General features: G+C 44.7%; 1 protein-coding gene across 5 annotated transcripts in view; it reads left to right on the top strand.

Moving 5' to 3' along the window:
* Window positions 1–18,050, top strand: part of LOC124040085 (transmembrane protein 94-like) — a 32,526-nt gene continuing 14,476 nt past the window's right edge. For 2 of the 5 annotated variants that reach the window (XM_046356888.1, XM_046356885.1), the window contains exons 1-12: window positions 1–1,220; window positions 2,309–2,686; window positions 8,081–8,203; window positions 8,567–8,694; window positions 11,880–12,016; window positions 12,197–12,411; window positions 13,165–13,316; window positions 13,786–13,888; window positions 13,996–14,082; window positions 14,239–14,355; window positions 14,444–14,500; window positions 15,779–15,883. In XM_046356888.1, coding sequence (XP_046212844.1) covers window positions 2,663–2,686; window positions 8,081–8,203; window positions 8,567–8,694; window positions 11,880–12,016; window positions 12,197–12,411; window positions 13,165–13,316; window positions 13,786–13,888; window positions 13,996–14,082; window positions 14,239–14,355; window positions 14,444–14,500; window positions 15,779–15,883 — 1,248 coding nt within the window. In that variant the 5' untranslated portion in view covers window positions 1–1,220; window positions 2,309–2,662. Of the gene's footprint in view, window positions 1,337–2,308; window positions 2,687–8,080; window positions 8,204–8,566; window positions 8,695–11,879; window positions 12,017–12,196; window positions 12,412–13,164; window positions 13,317–13,785; window positions 13,889–13,995; window positions 14,083–14,238; window positions 14,356–14,443; window positions 14,501–15,778; window positions 15,884–18,050 lie in introns of all 5 variants that reach the window. The other 3 variants (XM_046356886.1, XM_046356887.1, XM_046356889.1) reach the window with 3 other exon arrangements.

The following is an 18,050-nucleotide window of genomic DNA, read 5'->3' as shown; positions in this document are numbered from 1 at the left end:
GGAACAGTGGGTTAACTGCCTGTTCAGGGGCAGAACAAACGATTTGTACCTTGTCAGCTCAGGGATTTGAACTTGCAACCTTTTGGTTACTAGTCCAACACTCTAACCACTAGGCTACTCTGCGGTTGCTCAAATCAGGGCAGTGGTGAGTCTCCAATGCAGAGGCTGTCAACAGGATAGAAAGAATGAGCATCTTTGAAAGTCCGGTGAATCACCAGTGGACCCAGCAATTGTTCATGTGAAGAAAGTGGACTCTGTCTTTTATAGTGATGGTGGTAAATGGCACGGCGCACGCGGAAAAGAAGTCAAGAAAGATAGACATGACATCATTGCTTCTGCGGCTGAAACATTTCTGGGATTAAAATATTTCACATCTGAAGAGCTACATGGAGTACTGTGTCGTGTGGTCCTACCCTCTCAAGCCCTAAAGCCTGAGCAGGGTAGTTGAGTTCTCGAATGACTGAAGGAATGGGCTATTTCTTTTTTGTTCGTTTGTGTAGATTAATGTTATTTTTCCCTCCTCGTAATGGAATTACTCTTTGGAGAAATGTTTACCCTCGTCCAGTTGGTGGCGGCAACTCGCCATTAAAGGATGTGGTCCGCCATAAGGCCTCAACGAAGAAGAAGAAGAAGTAGCTATCCTATTTCAAAATAGAACGGTTGACTTGGGCCATCGCCCCTCCCACACACGCAAATCAAAAGAGCAGGACTCCACCTATGGTAAGCCCTCCGGGAATCCCAACCTATCACAACCGTGCTTCATCGCCTCCAACCAAAAACGCCACTCCCTCATCTGCTTTGGATATTCGCTTAGGGTTGTTGACTTGAAAACCGCCTGAAATTCAGTGGATATGTAATGCTACTCGCCTCATGACATGAATATGCATATGCATCTTGAAATAACTCCAATATAAAGGTTTTTGTCTCAAAGTTCACGTGTTCTACGTATGTCAGTGCGCTCATAACAACTTAAGCATTGTGAAACTGCTATCCGATCAAATAAACATCATGTAGCAAATAAGCCATACACAATTTTGTTGACCAAATGTGACACTCTCGTTGACCTTGCTTGGTGGGCGAAACAACGAAAAAACGCCACCAGCTGGAGGGAGAAAGATTTTCTGCGGAGTTGGTTTTCTTGCTTCCTCTCTGGACACTTGATATTTGAGAGACGATTCAGCTTTAAACGGGGTGACGAGATACAGACCGTGTTGCAACCTGTACGTGAGTATGATAGATATGCGGATATATGGTACATTAATAGTGCTTAGTGTTCATGTTATCGCAGGCTGTTCTTGACATCGCGAAGAAGACCAACCTAGACGTTGGGTTGCAGGTATGGAAACGTCAGCTAGCTAAGTTAGCGCGTACTATTCGCGAGCTAGCAATGAGTGAGAAACAGTGCTTAAGTAAGGCGACGTTGACACTTGTTTTGTCACAATGATTATTGTGCCAAGTTTAGCTTCGTGCATAATAGCATGCTTTTCCATTGCAGAAAATATGAGCTCGCCACGATATATTTCCAATTAGCTAGTAAGCTAACTTGCTAGCATGTGAAACGAGGATCGCGATATGCACACAAGAAAGTCACTATAATAACATCGTGTGGGATTTGGCTCCTCGCATCTCTCCTGTAGATCAGGCAGTCTAATAGTACAGGTAAAATTGGTAAATTAATCCAAGGATAAGCATACGCAGAAAGTGATGACATTAAATATGTTGTACGTCGTCCAGTCAGGTGGATTTAGCGATAGACGGGCGTCGGACAAGTTTAGTTCTGTTTCTGACATAGTATGTTGGGCTATATTAGTTCCAGTGAAATGTTTCCGTATATGTACTTTAGCTTGCCCCAGTTGCTTTCTGGGGTGTGGTTCCTGTACTACATGTTAAGAGTGAAAGTTTCAGACTCTTGTATGTCTCTCTCCCTCTATATGTATGTCTCTGCCTGTTTCCCTGTCTGTCCTCTCTAGCTCTCTGGGTGCCTGGCTGGCTGGCTGGCTGGCTGGCTCTTTTTCTCTCTCTGCTGGTAACTTTAGGCACAATGTTGTGTAGTGTGAGCCAATAGAGCCTGCTGACTCAGTTGTTTTTGTATAAAAGGGGAAGAAATGTGCTTATAGTGGTGGCGCGTTGTCAGTAGCTTTAGGGCTTCCGACTAACAATGTTTTCAACAGCACTATTGTATTCACCGCATGTAGCCCACTAACCTACTGACCAACAGCCAATGTATAATATCACTGCAGACTGAATGCCATATGTCATGCCAATGGCATAATTATTTACCCTTCCCTTTTATCTCTTCCCTACCAAGATCTACCCAGCCATTCGTGTAATGAGGACGATTTCCTCAACACAACTTTGACTGAGCATCTAGCTACAGCTCCCAGTGTGCCCTGCTGTGAGTCCCAGTGGGCGTGCGTGGTCCTCCCCTCAGACTGGCAGAGCAGGCTGGCATAGCGGCACCGGCAGGGGGCCAGTGGGTGACGTTTTCCTCCAGCCTAAGTTGGGGTTGGAAGGGGCATCGAGAAAGAGTGTCGAGAAGGCAAAGAGGGGTATCAAGACGACATCGACAGTATCGAGGAGAGATCGAGAGGGTGAAGTCTCTGCCTAGCCTCGTCAGGTGTGTGTGAGGCTCGGAGCATGGTGAGAGCCTGCGCTGGTTGCCATGGAGCTACAGGATAAGAAGCAGGTGAGTTGCCTAGCGCCAAATGACGTCAGCTGGCTCCCTGGAGTGGTGCTAAACGGAGAGGCTCCTTGTGGGGTGTGTGTGTGTGTGTGTGTGTGTGTGTGTGTGTGTGTGTGTGTGTTGACTTATCCCCGCAAATTGCCTTCTAGCTGCTCCTGAGGTCTCCTCCTAGGTTTTGATGTTGTCAATAAATGTGGGCTATTCATGACACACATTGAAACGGATGTTTTTGGTCAGGTGTTACAAAAAACTACTGTCAAGTCATTGTCATGACCTGAGCTGAATGTTTATAAGTTGACAATGGTCAGAAACCACGCCATCCACTTATTTTCACCTTTTTCCATTCTCACCCTCCTCCCTCTCTATTTCTGGCGTGTGCTATCAGTTATTGTCAGGGTCGGTAATGCTCGTTAAACATACACGTCTAGGAGGAGAGGCATTTCACAGTGAGCGACTGGGTCAACAGCAGCCAGGCGTAGGATAGGGTAGGGATTGGAAAACTGACAGCCAGTGCTCTGATTCAACAGGTTCAAAGAAGAACACCTCTCCACTTTTATCTCTCTGGTCCCACATACAGTATGTGCTGTGGATTATGTCATTATTAGCTCTTAACAGTCCAGCCGGAAACAACGCCTACTTTTCTTGACTGCTCAAGGAGAGGAGACACCCATGGATGTTCTAGAGACTGTCAGAGTTAGATTAGAATCTTCAGTGTTTTTACTGTTTTCCTTTATGCCTATGCCTTTTGACAATATGCTGAAATGAATGGGACATTGGTGGTGTCATGTATTGTAGTTTGAAAGGGGGTGGTGGTGTGTATGAAAAGGATCTTCTGAGCGGGGAGTGACCAATGGGTGGGTTTTCCTGTGGTTCATGCTTTTATTTTACATCCATGGGCTTATCAGCAATACATATAACTGTTACATTTGAGAAAAGGAATTGCTACACTAGTTCTACTCTCATGGAATTGGAAAGGCCTTAATATTTCTATCAAGAGTTCCAGCTGGCTTGATATTCTAGTAAGAAACCAAAAGGACACACGCAGAATAGTGAACCATTTTTACAAACTGGCTGCTTTTAACAGCCCCTAACAAAACTAAAGGTGTAATCATAATGATACAGAAGTAACTCAATCACCATTCTTGGTAAAGGCGAAGACCAAGAAGGGAGAATCACTTTCCTTAAATGTATCTTGAATGGAAAGAAAATTGCCTTTATTAATGTGTACTCTCCAAAGTCATATGATCCTATGTTTTTTGATTGTCTGAACAGCATATTGTTAGAATTAACTGAATTCCATTTGGTTATTGGGAAATAAATAAATGTCATTCTGGACAAATCTAATAAGGCCAAGTACTATACACAGGCAATCAAAGCTCTCCAACATTATACTTTCTGATTACAACCTCATTAATGCCTGGCTAGCTTATAACCTAAAGCAAAAGAGTACACTTTACATTCAAATAGGCACAAAACATTCTCCCGACTCAGTTTCTAATGATCTAATGTGACATATGAGCCTATCAAATCATACTTATTTGTCACATGCGCCATATACAACATTTGACTATAAGCCTGTATCATCTGCATATAAATGGACCAGAGAGCTTCCTACTGCTTGAGCTATGTTGTTGATGTAAATTGAGAATTGCGTGGGACCTAGGATCGGGCCTTGGGTACTCCCTTGGTGACAGGCAGTGGCTGAGACAGCAGATGTTCTGACTTTATACACTGCACTCTTTGAGAGAGGTAAATTAGAAAACCAGACCAAAGACACCTGAGAGACACAAATACTCCTTAGCCGGCCCACAAGAATGGAATGGTCTACCGTATCAAAAGCTTTGGCCAAGTCAATAAAAATAGCAGCACAACATTGCTGAGAACCAAGGGCCATGGTGGCATCATTTAGGACCTTTAAGGTTACAGTTACACATCCATAACCTGAGCGGGAACCAGAATACATACCAGAGGGAATACTATAGATGTCAAGAAAGCCAGTCAGTTGATTCTTGACATGTTTTTCCAACACTTTTGATTTACATGGCAAAATAGAAATTGGCCTATAACAGTTTGGATCAGCTTGATCTCCCCTTTCAATAAAGGACAGGGGCTGCCTTCCAAGCAATGGAAACCTCCCAAGAGAGGAGAGACAGGCTTGGCGATGATGGGGGCAGCAACCCTAAATAAGGGTCTAAACCATCTGACCCAGATGGTTTTTGGGGTAAAATTTAAGGAGCTCCTTTATCACCTCGGACTCGGTGACCACCTGCAGGGAGTAACTTTGTAGCAGGGAAGTGGTAAAAAGAGGGAGGAGCGTCAGGGCTAGTTGCATTGGAAGGGCTGGGAGATGAGGAAATGTTGGATGGGCAAGGAGGCTGAGTCTAATAGGAATCCTGACCTAATGAAGTGGTGATTTTAAAGAGCTCAGCCATGTGCTCCTTGTCAGTAGCCACCACATAATCAACATTAAGGGACACGGGCAGCTGTGAGGAGCAGGGTTTATTCTCCCGGTCTTTATTGCCACGGCAAATACATTTTTGGTTTGTTTTCACCTTCTGGCTATTGGAATAAAATAGTGCGATTTCAAAATGTACACTGAACAAAAATATAAACGCAACATGTAAAGTGCTGTTCCATACGCACAAAACGCTTATTTCTCTCATTTTGTGCAAAAATTTGTTTACATCCCTGTTTGTGAGCATTTCTCCTTTGACAATATAATCCATCCACCTGACAGGTGTGGCATATCAAGAAGCTGATTAAACAGCATGATCATTACACAGGTGCAATTAAGAGCCACTCTAAAATGTGCAGTTTTGTGACAAACAAATGCTACAGATGTCTCACGTTTTGAGGGAGCGTGCCATTTGCATGCTGACTGAAGGAATGTCTACCAGAGCTGTTGTCAGAGAATTTAATGTTAATTTCTCTAATGTCGTTTTAGAGAATTTGTCAGTACTTCCAACTGGCCTCCCAACAGCAGACCATGAAATGGCGTCATGTGGGCGAGCGGTTTGCTGATGTCAACATTGTGAACCGAGTGCCGCATGGTGGGGTTACGGAATGGGAAGGCATAAGCAACGAACACAATTGCATTTTATCGATGGCAATTTGAATGCACCGAAATACTGTGACAAGATCCAGAGGCCCATTTTTTTGGGGGGGGGGTATCTGTGACCAACAGATGCATATCTGTATTCCCAGTCGTGTGAAATCAATAGATTAGGGCCTAATGAATTGATTTCAATTGACTGATTTCCCCATATGAACTGTAACTCAGTAAAAACGTTCAAACTGTAGTGGGTTTGCTTTTGATGTTTCTGTTCAGTACATATGGCAAGGTAATCGAGCCCTATAAAATGAACAAACTTGCAAAGCGGAAAAGATGTAGGACTAGCCGTACTAAACTTTAAATTGTATTTCTTGGCACTAGCGTTTCATCCCATCCTAAATTGGTTTAGGCATGGTTCTTCTGCCCCCTGGCTGTGTACAGGGAGAGATATAGTGTCTCCTATATAACCCTGGAAGAGGTGGTATTCACTGATATATTCCTTAAACAATGTATACTATGCTTTGGTCCTACTATTGTTCTCACAATTTCTATGAATTTGTCAAAAGTGCTACGGTGCCAATATGTTTGGCCACAACTGTATGTTCTATGTACTCTGACTGTGTTTGACTCTAGTGTTTCTGTGGGTGTATTCACTGTTCTACTCTCTTCACCTCTCTGGACCAGAACCAAGGTTCACTGACGTCTCTCTGTCTGTCTCGTTTCTCTCCCTCCATCCCTCCACTGCTGCAGTGCTGAATTATGTGCTGTGTTGGCTGGAAGGGAACAAAGCACAACCCTGGATGGGCCAGTTTCTCTCTCTCTCCTCTCTCTTTTTCATCTCCTTTTTCCTCTTGCCGCCCGTGCACTCTTTTTATGTCTTCTGTTCTTTCAGCTTTCATCTGCCTCCCCTCTCTCTCTCTATTCATCTGTCTTTTCCTCTGGACCTGGGGCCAGGGTTCAGTGAGGCCAGTTTCTCTCGCCCTCCCATTCTCTCTCTCTGTCTCTTTCTGTCTCTCTCTCTGTCTCTCTCTCTTGTCTCTCTCTCTGTCTCTCTCTCTCTCTCTCTTATTCTCTCTGTTGGCAGACCCGGCTTGGTCACTCTCCTGTATTAGCAGTATCATGGAGCCAGCCACTGCACAGAAAGAGGGACGTTCAGCCAGAACAGTCCGGCCGGCACTCTGTGTTGGGATGGGCTAGGGCTGGGCGAGACAGAGAAGAGAGCCAGATGAGAGAGGCTAGGGAGGCATTAGGATGCTGAAGCAGTGTCACCCAGGCTCTAACGTCAGACTGACTAGTCCCCAGGGTGCCCTTTCTCTCCGGTCATCAGACGCTCTCCTTCCCTGCAGGTCTTTTCTGTCCTCTCCTCTCACACACACTTTCCACACCTGGATACAATATTACTATTTTTAGTCGATCGACGACAGGTTCACAGAGCAGACAACAGTAAGAGAAAGTGAGAAAGAAAAGGAACAACTGTATCATGGTCCTGGAGCTGAGAACTTGGTTCCAGAAGAGGGGGACAGTAAGTAAGAAGTCCGAATGGGGATGAAAGGTCCGTAGAGCTGATGGGTGGGGAAGAGAAATGAGGGGAAAAGTGTCTGTGTGTGTTTGGTTAATCCAGGTCAATTTGCTGGCGGGCGTGTTGTTGTCGGTGTTCTGCTTAAAACAGGGTTATGCGCAGGGTGCGTTTGTGTGTTTATCCATGTCTGGAGGATTCTCTGCAGGCTTCCTTTACTCTGGAAAATTGTGAGTTATTTATAGCTGTGTGGGATGTAGAGCTTAAAACCAGCGCTGAGATGAAGTTGTGTGTGTGAAGTGTGGGAAAAGATTGGGTTCCCACTGATATTTTAGATATGGTTGTTTCTCTGCAGTTTGCGTCACTTCCGTTGTGCAAAGATGAATCATGAACCGGACATCACATCGTCTCTGCTGTATTACGGTGATTAAAATCACAAAGCCATACAATCCTATTGGCAGCAGTGAGTTTAACTCCTTGGTGATAGTCGAATTTAGCTTATTAGAACCATATAACAGAAGCGCAGAACCTCGGGGCAACAAATGTGAACTTAGGATAATGGTTGATTATGCACATCTGTTTATATTGATTGTTGTGGTTGTGCGTGTCTGTACGCCTGTGCGTAAGACCAAGGCAATGCAGCTAGCAGGGTACTGCTGTGTCAGCTGTCATGGGCCGCCTGGCTATATGGAGAAGGTGCTTTGTGTCTCCAGTGTCCATGAATCTGTGGCCTTTTGAAATGTTTGAATCTTTGTTGACTGTAATGTGATTTCAAAGTAGGCATTTTTTTGTTGTCTGTGTGTGTGCGTCTGTTCCTATGGGTTTTCAGGAGGAGGGGGTAGGGACCCTTGGCTTGTCCACTGGTCAGGCTCTGGCGACACTGAGGGACCAGCTCACCACCCTGCTTGCCCAGCACCAGACCACAGGCCGTGGGAAGCAACCGACTGCACAGGTAGGTACCACCACACACACACACGGACACACGGACAGATGCATGCGCACCACACACACACACACACACACACACGTTTGTTTTTCTGTCCTTGAGGGGATCAAACAATTGATTCCCATTCAAAATAATATTTTCCTTAACCACAAACCCCTAAACCTAACCCTAATTGTAAACCTAACCCCTGAAACTGAAGAAGCCTTTTTCCTTGAGGGGACCGGCGAAATGTCCCCACTTGTCCGAATTTTCCTTGTTTTATTATCCTTGTGAGGACTTCTGGTCCCTACAATGATAGTATAACCAAAAACAGAGACACGCGTATTGAGATGTGTCAAACACGTGTTTTGTTTGTTGATGTTGTTATAGGAGCAGTGGGTGAAAAGCTTCCTTCACCATGGCAACCGACACTCCTGTCTCCATTGGCCAGGAGCTGCCCTTACACTGCTGGTGGTGTTGGGACTTCTCTGTTGTTACGGCGACCAGCCACACGGCAGGTGTGTAACTGTGTGCTTGCGTGAATTAGGGCTCTGACAGTCATAGAATTTTGGATGATAGTTATTGGCCATCCAAATGGCTGCGTTCACCGTAATAACACTTTACCTGACACCCAGTGTCGTACCACGGTCATAACCATGTCGTAATGTCATAACAGCTGACATAACTTGTCATAACACTGTCAGATACAGTGCATTCGGAAAGTATTTAGACCTGGACTTTTTCCACATTTTTTTACGTTACAGCCTTATTCTAAAATTGATTAAGTTGTCCCCCCCCCATCAATCTACAAACAATAACACATCATGACAAAGCAAGAAATTGTTTTGGGAAATCTTATGTAAAACATAAGTAATCAGACCCTTTACTCAGTACTTTGTTGAAGAACCTTTGGCAGCGATTACAGCCTCGGGTCTTCTTATGTATGACGCTACCAGCTTGACACACCTGTATTTGCAGAGTTTCTCCCATTATTCCCTGCAGATCCTCTCAAGCTGTGTCCGGCTGGATGGGGAGAGTTGCTGCACAGCTATTTTCTGGTCTCCAGTGATGTTAGATCGGGTTCAAGTCTGGGCTCTGGCTGGGCCACTCAAGGACATTAGAGACTTGTCCCGAAGTCACTCCTGTGTTGTCTTGGCTGTGTGCTTAGGGTCGTTGTCCTGTTGGAAGGTGAACCTTCGCCCCAGTCTGAGGTCCTGCACGCTCTGGAGCAGGTTTTTATCAAGGATCTCTCTGTACTTTGCTCCGTTCATCTTTCCCTCGGTCCTGACTGGTCTCCCAGTCCCTGTCGCTGAAAAATATCCCCACAGCATGATGCTGCCACCACCATGCTTCACTGTAATGGTATTGGTCAGGTGATTAGCGTTGCCTGGTTTCCTCCAGATGTGACTCTTGTCATTCAGGCCAAATAGTTAATTCTTGGTTTCATCAGACCAGAGAACCTTATTTCTCATGGTCAGAGTCCTTAAGGTGCTTTTTGGCAAACTCCAAGCGGGCTGTCATGCGGTTTACTGTGGCTTCTGTTGGCCATTTTTTTCATACCCTTCCCCAGATCTTTGCCTCGACACAATCCTGTCTCGGAGCCCTGCGGACAATTCTTTCGACCTCATGGCTTGGTCTTAGCTCTGACATGCACTGTCAACTGTGGGACCTTATATAGACAGGTGTGTGTTCCTCTCCAAATCATGTCCAATCAATTGAATTTACTACGGGTGGACTCCAATCAAGTTGTAGAAACATCTCAAGGATGATCAATGGAAACAGGATGCACCTGAGCTCAATTTCGAGTCTCATAGCAAAAGGTCTGAAGACTTATGTAAATAAGATATTTCTGTTTATTTTTAATACATTTGAAAAAAACATTTGAAACCTAATTTCACTTTGTCATATACACTTTGTGTATAGATTGAGGGAAATTATTAATTTAATCCATTTTAGAATAAGGCTGTAATGTAACAAAATGTGGAAAAGGTGAAGGGGTCTGAATACCTTTCGAATGCACTGTATTTACATCTGTTGTGGCATATTGTGTTATTTTATGTCTGGTTATGACACACACACACAATTGTCAAAAACCCGCATTTATTCAAATCAGTTTTTTCCCTGCCAAGCAGTTTCCTTTCATTTGAACTTTTTCTTTTCTTACATCCTTTGTTGTAATGAATTCTTTAGTCATGTTTAAAAAAAAAAATCATATTTTGAAATAACTTGTAGAAAATACACTTTATGACCCTGTTAAGAAGCATTATAACCCTGTTAAGCATTATAACCATCCTAGGCCAATCTGGCTTAGATGACTATCACGTACATGCCCTTATGTCAGCCGTCAGTCAAAAAGAGGGTGTCTTTGTCCTGCTCCTGATATCTGCTCCTGCATTCTTCCCCGTCATCAGCAACAGAGCATTGTGGTAGGTGCATGTCTGACATCAATATGTGTGCAATTACAATGAAAATGTAATGTGGTAAATGTATATATTTAACATGGCATACCTGTCAACAGTATATTTATGGTGTAATGGAGTGTTTTGCCTTGCTTTGTGGGTTTTCACACTCTTATGTAGGTGTCATAACCAGCCATAAAATAACACAATATATGCCACAAGTGTTACGACCATATTACAGGTTATGTCAGCTGTATGATCATTATGACGCTGGCTGTCAAGTAAAATGTTTTTTTAAGACACATTTTCTCCTCCTCCGCCCCTGATTGCTTGTGCTGTCGTGGGAATAGAACCGGCGTCCCCATTCAAGTCCGTTGTGGCATAATGGGTGGACTAGTGGCCATTGCCGAGTGAACCCATGAGGGCAAAGCAGGAAGTAAAAGCAAGACGTGTGCTAATGCGATGCACCTTAATATGTGCTGTGATTTGTTGATTCAACTGTATATGCAAAAAGTACATTCCGTAGCATGAGCCACATCGGTTATCACTTGAATGAACATTCTACATTACCATGGAAGTTATTGCATCATAATACCAGGCAGCCATTGTGAGTTTACCAGTCAAATTGCCAGGGTTAGAGCTTCCATGCCTGTTTTATTCATTATTTTCTATGTGTGCTGCTGCATAAGGGAGAGGGGCATTGCCTAGGACAGTGTTTCCCAACTCCGTTCCTCGAGTACCCGTAAGTACACACACACTGTAAGCCCCGGACAAAAACACCTGATTCAACTTGTCAAGGGTTTGATGATTAGTTGACAAGTAGAATCTGGTGTGCTTGTCCACAACATAAAAATGTACTATTTGGTGTCCCCGAGGACCAGAGTTGGGAAACACTGGCCTAGGCAACCGAAGACTACAAGGCTACAACACGGAGTAAAACAAAGTTCAGCAAGGAGCAACATAGTTTCATCACGTTAAGAGTCCATGTTACTGCAGAAACAGACCTCAACCTCACGAATTCCTGGCGGTCTGGTCTTCAGTCAGCTGTTCGTTTCATTTTTTTTTTTACGGTTATTTTATTTTCATGATGCTCTTCATCCAGCTCTTCAACCGTCGGTTACATAATCATAGGGCAATTCTGCCGGCCTTAGTGTTTATTAGTTAGACGGCTCCTCTGTCACTGCTGCCCAAATATTCCTGTCAGAGATACTTCAAGGTGAACTAAGGTTGTGAAACCCAGGAAGACAAAACAGTCAGTGAAATATGTCAATTTTGACACATCGCTCCTCCTCTCCTCTCTCTAGTTCTGGGATCGAGTTGGTGAACGCTGCAGCCCTCCTCCTGCTCTTCACGCTGAGCTTCATGCTGATTGGTCGACAGCAAAGGCTGAGGAGGACTGAGATGGTGCACCGGCTCAACAGCATCATCAATCAGCTCAACGGTGAACGGAAGAGCAGAGATTGGGATGGAGGGAGGAGATATAGAGGAGAATAGTTGACATTAGGACAGTTGGAGGGAAAACATTGTGAAATAAACACTACTTTACTTGAGGTTGGCAAGTTTCCACCATTTTTGTTTTGTGATCCGATCTTTTACCCTCCGCACTCTCTCCCTCCTCCAGACTACCTGTCGGGATGGGCAGATTTGGGTAATGGGGCGAGGTGGTCTCCCTCCCTCTACCCTGACCTGTACACCCCCTCCTCCCCCTCCTGGTCGCTCCACTGGGCCTACCGCGACTCCAAGCTGGTTAACCTGCCTGTGTCCCTACTGGTGGAGGGAGACGTCATAGCACTACGGCCAGGAAAGGAGGCCTTCGCTTCCCTCCGAGGCATCAAGGTACGACGAGAGGGGTGAAGAGGGTGGAAAAAGAGGGATGGAGGGAGGAGAGGATGGGTAGAGAGAGGCATCATAGCACTTAGACCGGGACAGGAGGGCTTTGCTTTCCTCAGACATCAGTCATTTGTTTTCTTCTGGCTCGGGAGTAGAAGAGAGATTGACTTCATCACTACTTGTATTTTGTGAGAGGTATTGACAAGCTGAATGCCCCGAGCTGTCCGTTTTTAAACTAACACACAGCTCGGACTCCCATGCATACCACACAAGACATGCCACCAGAGGTCACCAGCACAGTACTACATAGAGCCATGACTACATGGAACTCTATCCCACGTCAGGTAACTCATGCAAGCAGTAAAATTTGATTGTTAAAAAACAAATCAAAATACACCTTATGGAACAGTGGGGACTGTGATGCACAGACACATGCATACACACACATTTTAATATAACCTTTATTTAACTAGGCAACTGAGTTAAGATCATTCTTATTTACAATGACTGCCTACACATGATAACAACATACACATTGATTTTGTGTTGTAGATATGTGGTATTAGAGTAGTGGCCTGAGGGCACACACTTAATGTGTTGTAAAATGTATTGTAATGTTTTAAAAAATTGTTTAACTGCCTTAATTTAGCTGGATCCCAGGAAATGGGGATCCATAATAAATAGAACATCAAGGATGAGATGTGTGTATGTCTCTCACCTGTATTCACTCCCTGTGTCCTCTACATCTCCCTTCTCTAGGATGATGAGCATATAGTTCTGGAGCCAGGTGACCTTTTCCCACCTCTCTCCCCTCCTCCCTCCCCCCGGGGGGACCAGAAGAGGGTTCCCCAGAGCCCCCAGCAGCACCGCCTCTTCAGGGTGGTCCGCACCCCCATCCTCGACAGCGTCAGGTTGGTAATGCTTCCACTCAAGTCCACCTTTGAGTCTGGACCGTCTGACATACTTTGACTGGTGAGGTGAACCACTAGCTAGTTTTGCGGAGGAGGAGGAGGAGCCATCTTTCTCCTTTCTCCCGTCTTTGTTTCTTCGTTAGTGCTTTTATTTGGTTATTTTATGATGTGAAGCATTTTGTTATTTACATTGAAAAGTGCTATACATATGACGTTTATTCTTATTGGAGAAGGTCCAAAAATTGAACTCGAGTATAAAGTTTGCGCAAATCATGGAACTAGAGTCGAGGGAAGCCTTGAAATGGTCGCTTTTTAAGCAGTCTCCCATACCCAGATTAAGCCTACGCTTGAACTAAACATGCTTTTCTCTCCAGGATTAGGCTTGATCTGCATGGGTCCAGTAAACTGTCCCATAAAGTTTTCTAAAATGACTGACACCCCTGGCTGAATTCCACTCTGTACTGTACAGGAACAGTCTTGACCTGGCTCTGTCTCGACCAATCACAGCCCTGGATAATGAGAGGTTCACAGTGCAGTCGATCATGGCCAAGTTCGCCTGCCCTATAGTACTGGTGAGACACAAGCGTGCACACACACACACACACACGCGCGGATGCACAGTTAATTCTTTATATCTACTGCATGCAGTCCCTCATATGTCACGCCTCTCCTCCTATAGGTGGCGTTCTTGGTCGTGAATACAGTGCGGTATTTCTGCCACGCCCCCGGACTCACTCCTGGGCGCTTCAACTTCATCCAGCTGCAGGTATGGAGACTCGACACATTTTCTTGGTCGTGCCTCTTCTCCTTATTTTTCATACATCATAGGCTTAACCTGTGGGGACAGAATCTCATCCAGAGATGATGTGCAATAAGATATAGCAGATTCTCCTTATTGTAGTAAGTGTTGTGTGTATTCCAGCTGATGGGAGTGCTGCCCATCCTTCCCCTGCTGTTTCCTGTCATGTGGGTGCTGGTCAATGCCTATGGAGAGGCTAGTGTCCTGGCTGAGTCCAGCAGAGCTTCTCCTACTGGCCTGGTGAGACACACACACACACACACACTCGCGTGCCATGTGAGAGACAGAGGCTCCTGTGTGGTTTAACTAGCCTCTTCTCTCACCCCAGCTTGCTAAGTTCTCTGAGGACACTCTAAGCAGCTATACTGAAGCGGTGTCCTCCCAGGTATAAGCTCTCAGCTCCCTCGCCCTCCCCCTGTCCTCACGCTGCCCGCTCTCGCCACTGCACCGCCCACCATGAAACCCTGTACGCAGCTCACACCCTCACGTATTTTATTTTGTTGTTCGAGTTTGGTACTACTGTCACGTATTTAGTTTTGCATTGTTTCTCTTATTTTGTTGATTTTCTTCATCTGGCATGACGATATCTTTCTATCAGTTCTATTTGTCAGCCAATCAGATCTTCCCTGATGGGAGGGCAAATTTAACTAATCTTGTTTTGGTAATTTGTCCTCATACCATTTCTTCACCTGATCACGTAACGCTTCGACATCCACGAACCCCAGTCCCCACCAACCCCTGCTGCGCTACTGACATATTGGCCCAGTCATGAACTAACCCCCAGCCCCCTCCCCGCTAGAAGGGGAAGGGCTTGAGCTTGGTTCTGGATTGGCCCCTACCCTGAGCCTTTGACTGCCGACTTTGCCCGCCTGCTTGTAATGCATGATGGGAAAATCAGCCCCACTAGCTGTCTCCTTTTACTTTCAAAACACCCTCCTTTCCTCAAGTGCCTTACTTTATGAACACTAATCTGAAAAGGACCTAATTGGTGGGCGCAATATGATTTCTTAAGGAAAGGAGTTAAGGAAAGGAAGCATCTGAGAGTGTAAGGTCAGACTCAAGACATCTAAAGGACGTCTACCAATGCTGTGTTTTACTCGCATTGAGGTTCCAAAACCTCAAAGTTTGAGGTGTTCTTGAGATGATTTATTTTCCCACTTTGCCACTAGTATATAGCTAGTAGAATATATGCTGTAGAATAGATGCTACTGACTGCAACCGAGCATAAAGGCTATTTCATGTGCTTCATCTAACCCTGCAGCCTGTAATTCTGCAGCCTGTAACCCCGCAGCCTGTAACCCCGCAGTCTGTCCTCCCATACTATGGTAGCAGCTCGACTCAATCGCCTTAGCAGCAAGTCTTGACTTTTCGAAGACATTATGGATTTCTATATAGTTCAGTAGTGTTCATAGTCTTTGGAATTTCAGCAGGTTTTTTGATTGAGGAGTGTAATGACAGTCTTCCTGCGTTTAATCTTCACCATTCATTTCGGATTGCGATCTACACAAGCAATGTTGAGGGTTTGGGCACTCCTTTCAACATCAGACCAGTTTTGCGTTCTTATAATGTCTGACAAACGTAAAATTTAGTCAACTATGACTTGTTTATCTTTTTTTTCCAGTAGTGGGTGTAAATGTGATGTAGCGTAACTGTGTGTGTGCAGGAGATGCTGCGGTGTGTGTGGAGACACCTGGTGGGCGTGCTGAGGGGAGAATCCCAGACTCTCTGCTACACCTCCAGCCTGCTACACACACTCGGCTCTGTCACTGTAAGTAGTAGTTTGTATGTGTGTGTGACTCTCTCACACACACAGTGTTGTATTGACAATTCATGGTATATTATCCTGCCTAACCCTAGTCTGGAGACTGTTGTTCTTCAGTGTGTGTGTGTATATAATAATGTTCATTTTGGCACTCTTTTGATAATTATTTTGTCTATTTAGTTTAGTAATAAATAAAAAATTCAGAGGGGGTTATAGGTACAAAAACAATCAAATAAAAGTTTCCCACCCTGCCGACATATTTTTCTCCGTAATATCCTATTGCGAGTGCTTCAGCGATCTAAGACACTGCATCGCAGTGCTATCTGCGTTACTACAGATCCTGGTTCGATACAGGGCTGTGTCGCAGCAGGTCGCGTCTGGGAGACCCATGAGGCAAAGCACAATTGGCCCAGCGTCGTCCGGGTTAGGGGAGTGTTTGGCCGGCCGGGATGTCCTTGTCCCATCGCGCTCTAGCGACTCCTGTGGCACGCCGGGCGCATGCACCCTGACAACGGTCACCAGGTGTACAGTGTTTCCTCCAACACATTGGGGCACCTGGCTTCCGGGTTAAGCGTGCAGTGTGTCAAGAAGCAGTGCGGCTCGGCGGGGTTGCAGAGGATGCACGACGTTCGCCTCTCCCGAGTCCGTACGGGAGTTGCATCAATGGACAAGACAACCAATTGAACATGACGAAATTGGGGAGAAAAATATCGTATCGGATTCTCTTCACAACAGCCAAATTGGCAGAAGAACACATTACTCTGCAGCTGATAAAAACATCACACCCCTTGACAGGGCTCCAAACTAACATTATCTCTTGGTCACACTGTTGCCACTGACTTTGTCAGTTGGTGTCACCAGCCCATGATTTGGTCGCACCAATTATTTTCTGTGGTGTCACGTACCCGGGCCGATAGACATTGGGTGTGTAACCTGATTTGGCCCTCTACCCATGGTGCTCAGAATGACAGAACATTACCGAATTCTGATGTGCACTTTGAAGATTTCTATATTAACTGTCCACATTTACTTTTCCTCAGCCAACGAGACAAGTGACGAACAGCAAAATACCTAGCCTAGGTCAATCTACTGTTCACCCATAGTAGAACAGTTGACCTATTCTATTGGTCAGCATGTCGAGAAAGAAATAGCCTATACCAGACAGACTCTGGGACAGTTATGGGAGGACCGATCCCAAATTCAACTAGTAGGCCTAAGCTACATTTAAAAAAAGGTAAGTGCAACAGATCAGAACATTTAGCTTAAAGTGTTGGAAGCATTATCTCTTGACATTCTATGCACAGCAATGCGCGCAAGGCATTAGGCTACTCGTGAATGTTCATTCCTTCATAGAATTAGTGGGACATAACATTGTCAGAAGGCACATGACAGCGTTTTCATGTGACAAAGATATCTGTTAGAAATTTAGAAAGAGGAGATCTGATAGGCAACTTTGAAGCATGGTAAGACATGTCTCATAATATGTATTAAAATGTTCAGCTTTCAAACATCTCTTGCCTTGTTTGACAGATTTTCCATTCAAATGCTCTTATCTGTAAAAAAAAAAATATATATATATATACAGTGCCCTGCGAAAGTATTCGGCCCCCTTGAACTTTGCCACATTTCAGGCTTCAAACATAAAGATATAAAACTATATTTTTTTCATGAAGATTCAACAACAAGTGGGACACAATCATGAAGTGGAACGACATTTATTGGATATTTCAAACTTTTTTAACAAATCAAAAACGGAAAAATTGGGCGTGCAAAATTATTCAGCCCCCTTAAGTTAATACTTACTTTGTAAGTCGCTTGGGGTATGTCTCTATCAGTTTTGCACATCGAGAGACTGAAATTATTTGCCATTCCTCCTTGCAAAACAGCTCGAGCTCAGTGAGGTTGGATGGAGAGCATTTGTAAACAGCAGTTTTCAGTTCTTTCCACAGATTCTCGATTGGATTCAGGTCTGGACTTTGACTTGGCCATTCTAACACCTGGATATGTTTATTTTTGAACCATTCCATTGTAGATTTTGCTTTATGTTTTGGATCATTGTCTTGTTGGAAGACATATCTCGGTCCCAGTCTCAGGTCTTTTGCAGACTCCATCAGGTTTTCTTCCAGAATGGTCCTGTATTTGGCTCTATCCATCTTCCCATCAATTTTAACCA

This window comes from Oncorhynchus gorbuscha, linkage group LG07 (genome assembly GCF_021184085.1).
Source record: "Oncorhynchus gorbuscha isolate QuinsamMale2020 ecotype Even-year linkage group LG07, OgorEven_v1.0, whole genome shotgun sequence".
In the NCBI taxonomy this organism is placed as follows: Eukaryota; Metazoa; Chordata; class Actinopteri; order Salmoniformes; family Salmonidae; genus Oncorhynchus; species Oncorhynchus gorbuscha.
Note: the sequence above shows the minus strand (reverse complement) of the source record. Positions and strands in the feature narration are given on the sequence as shown.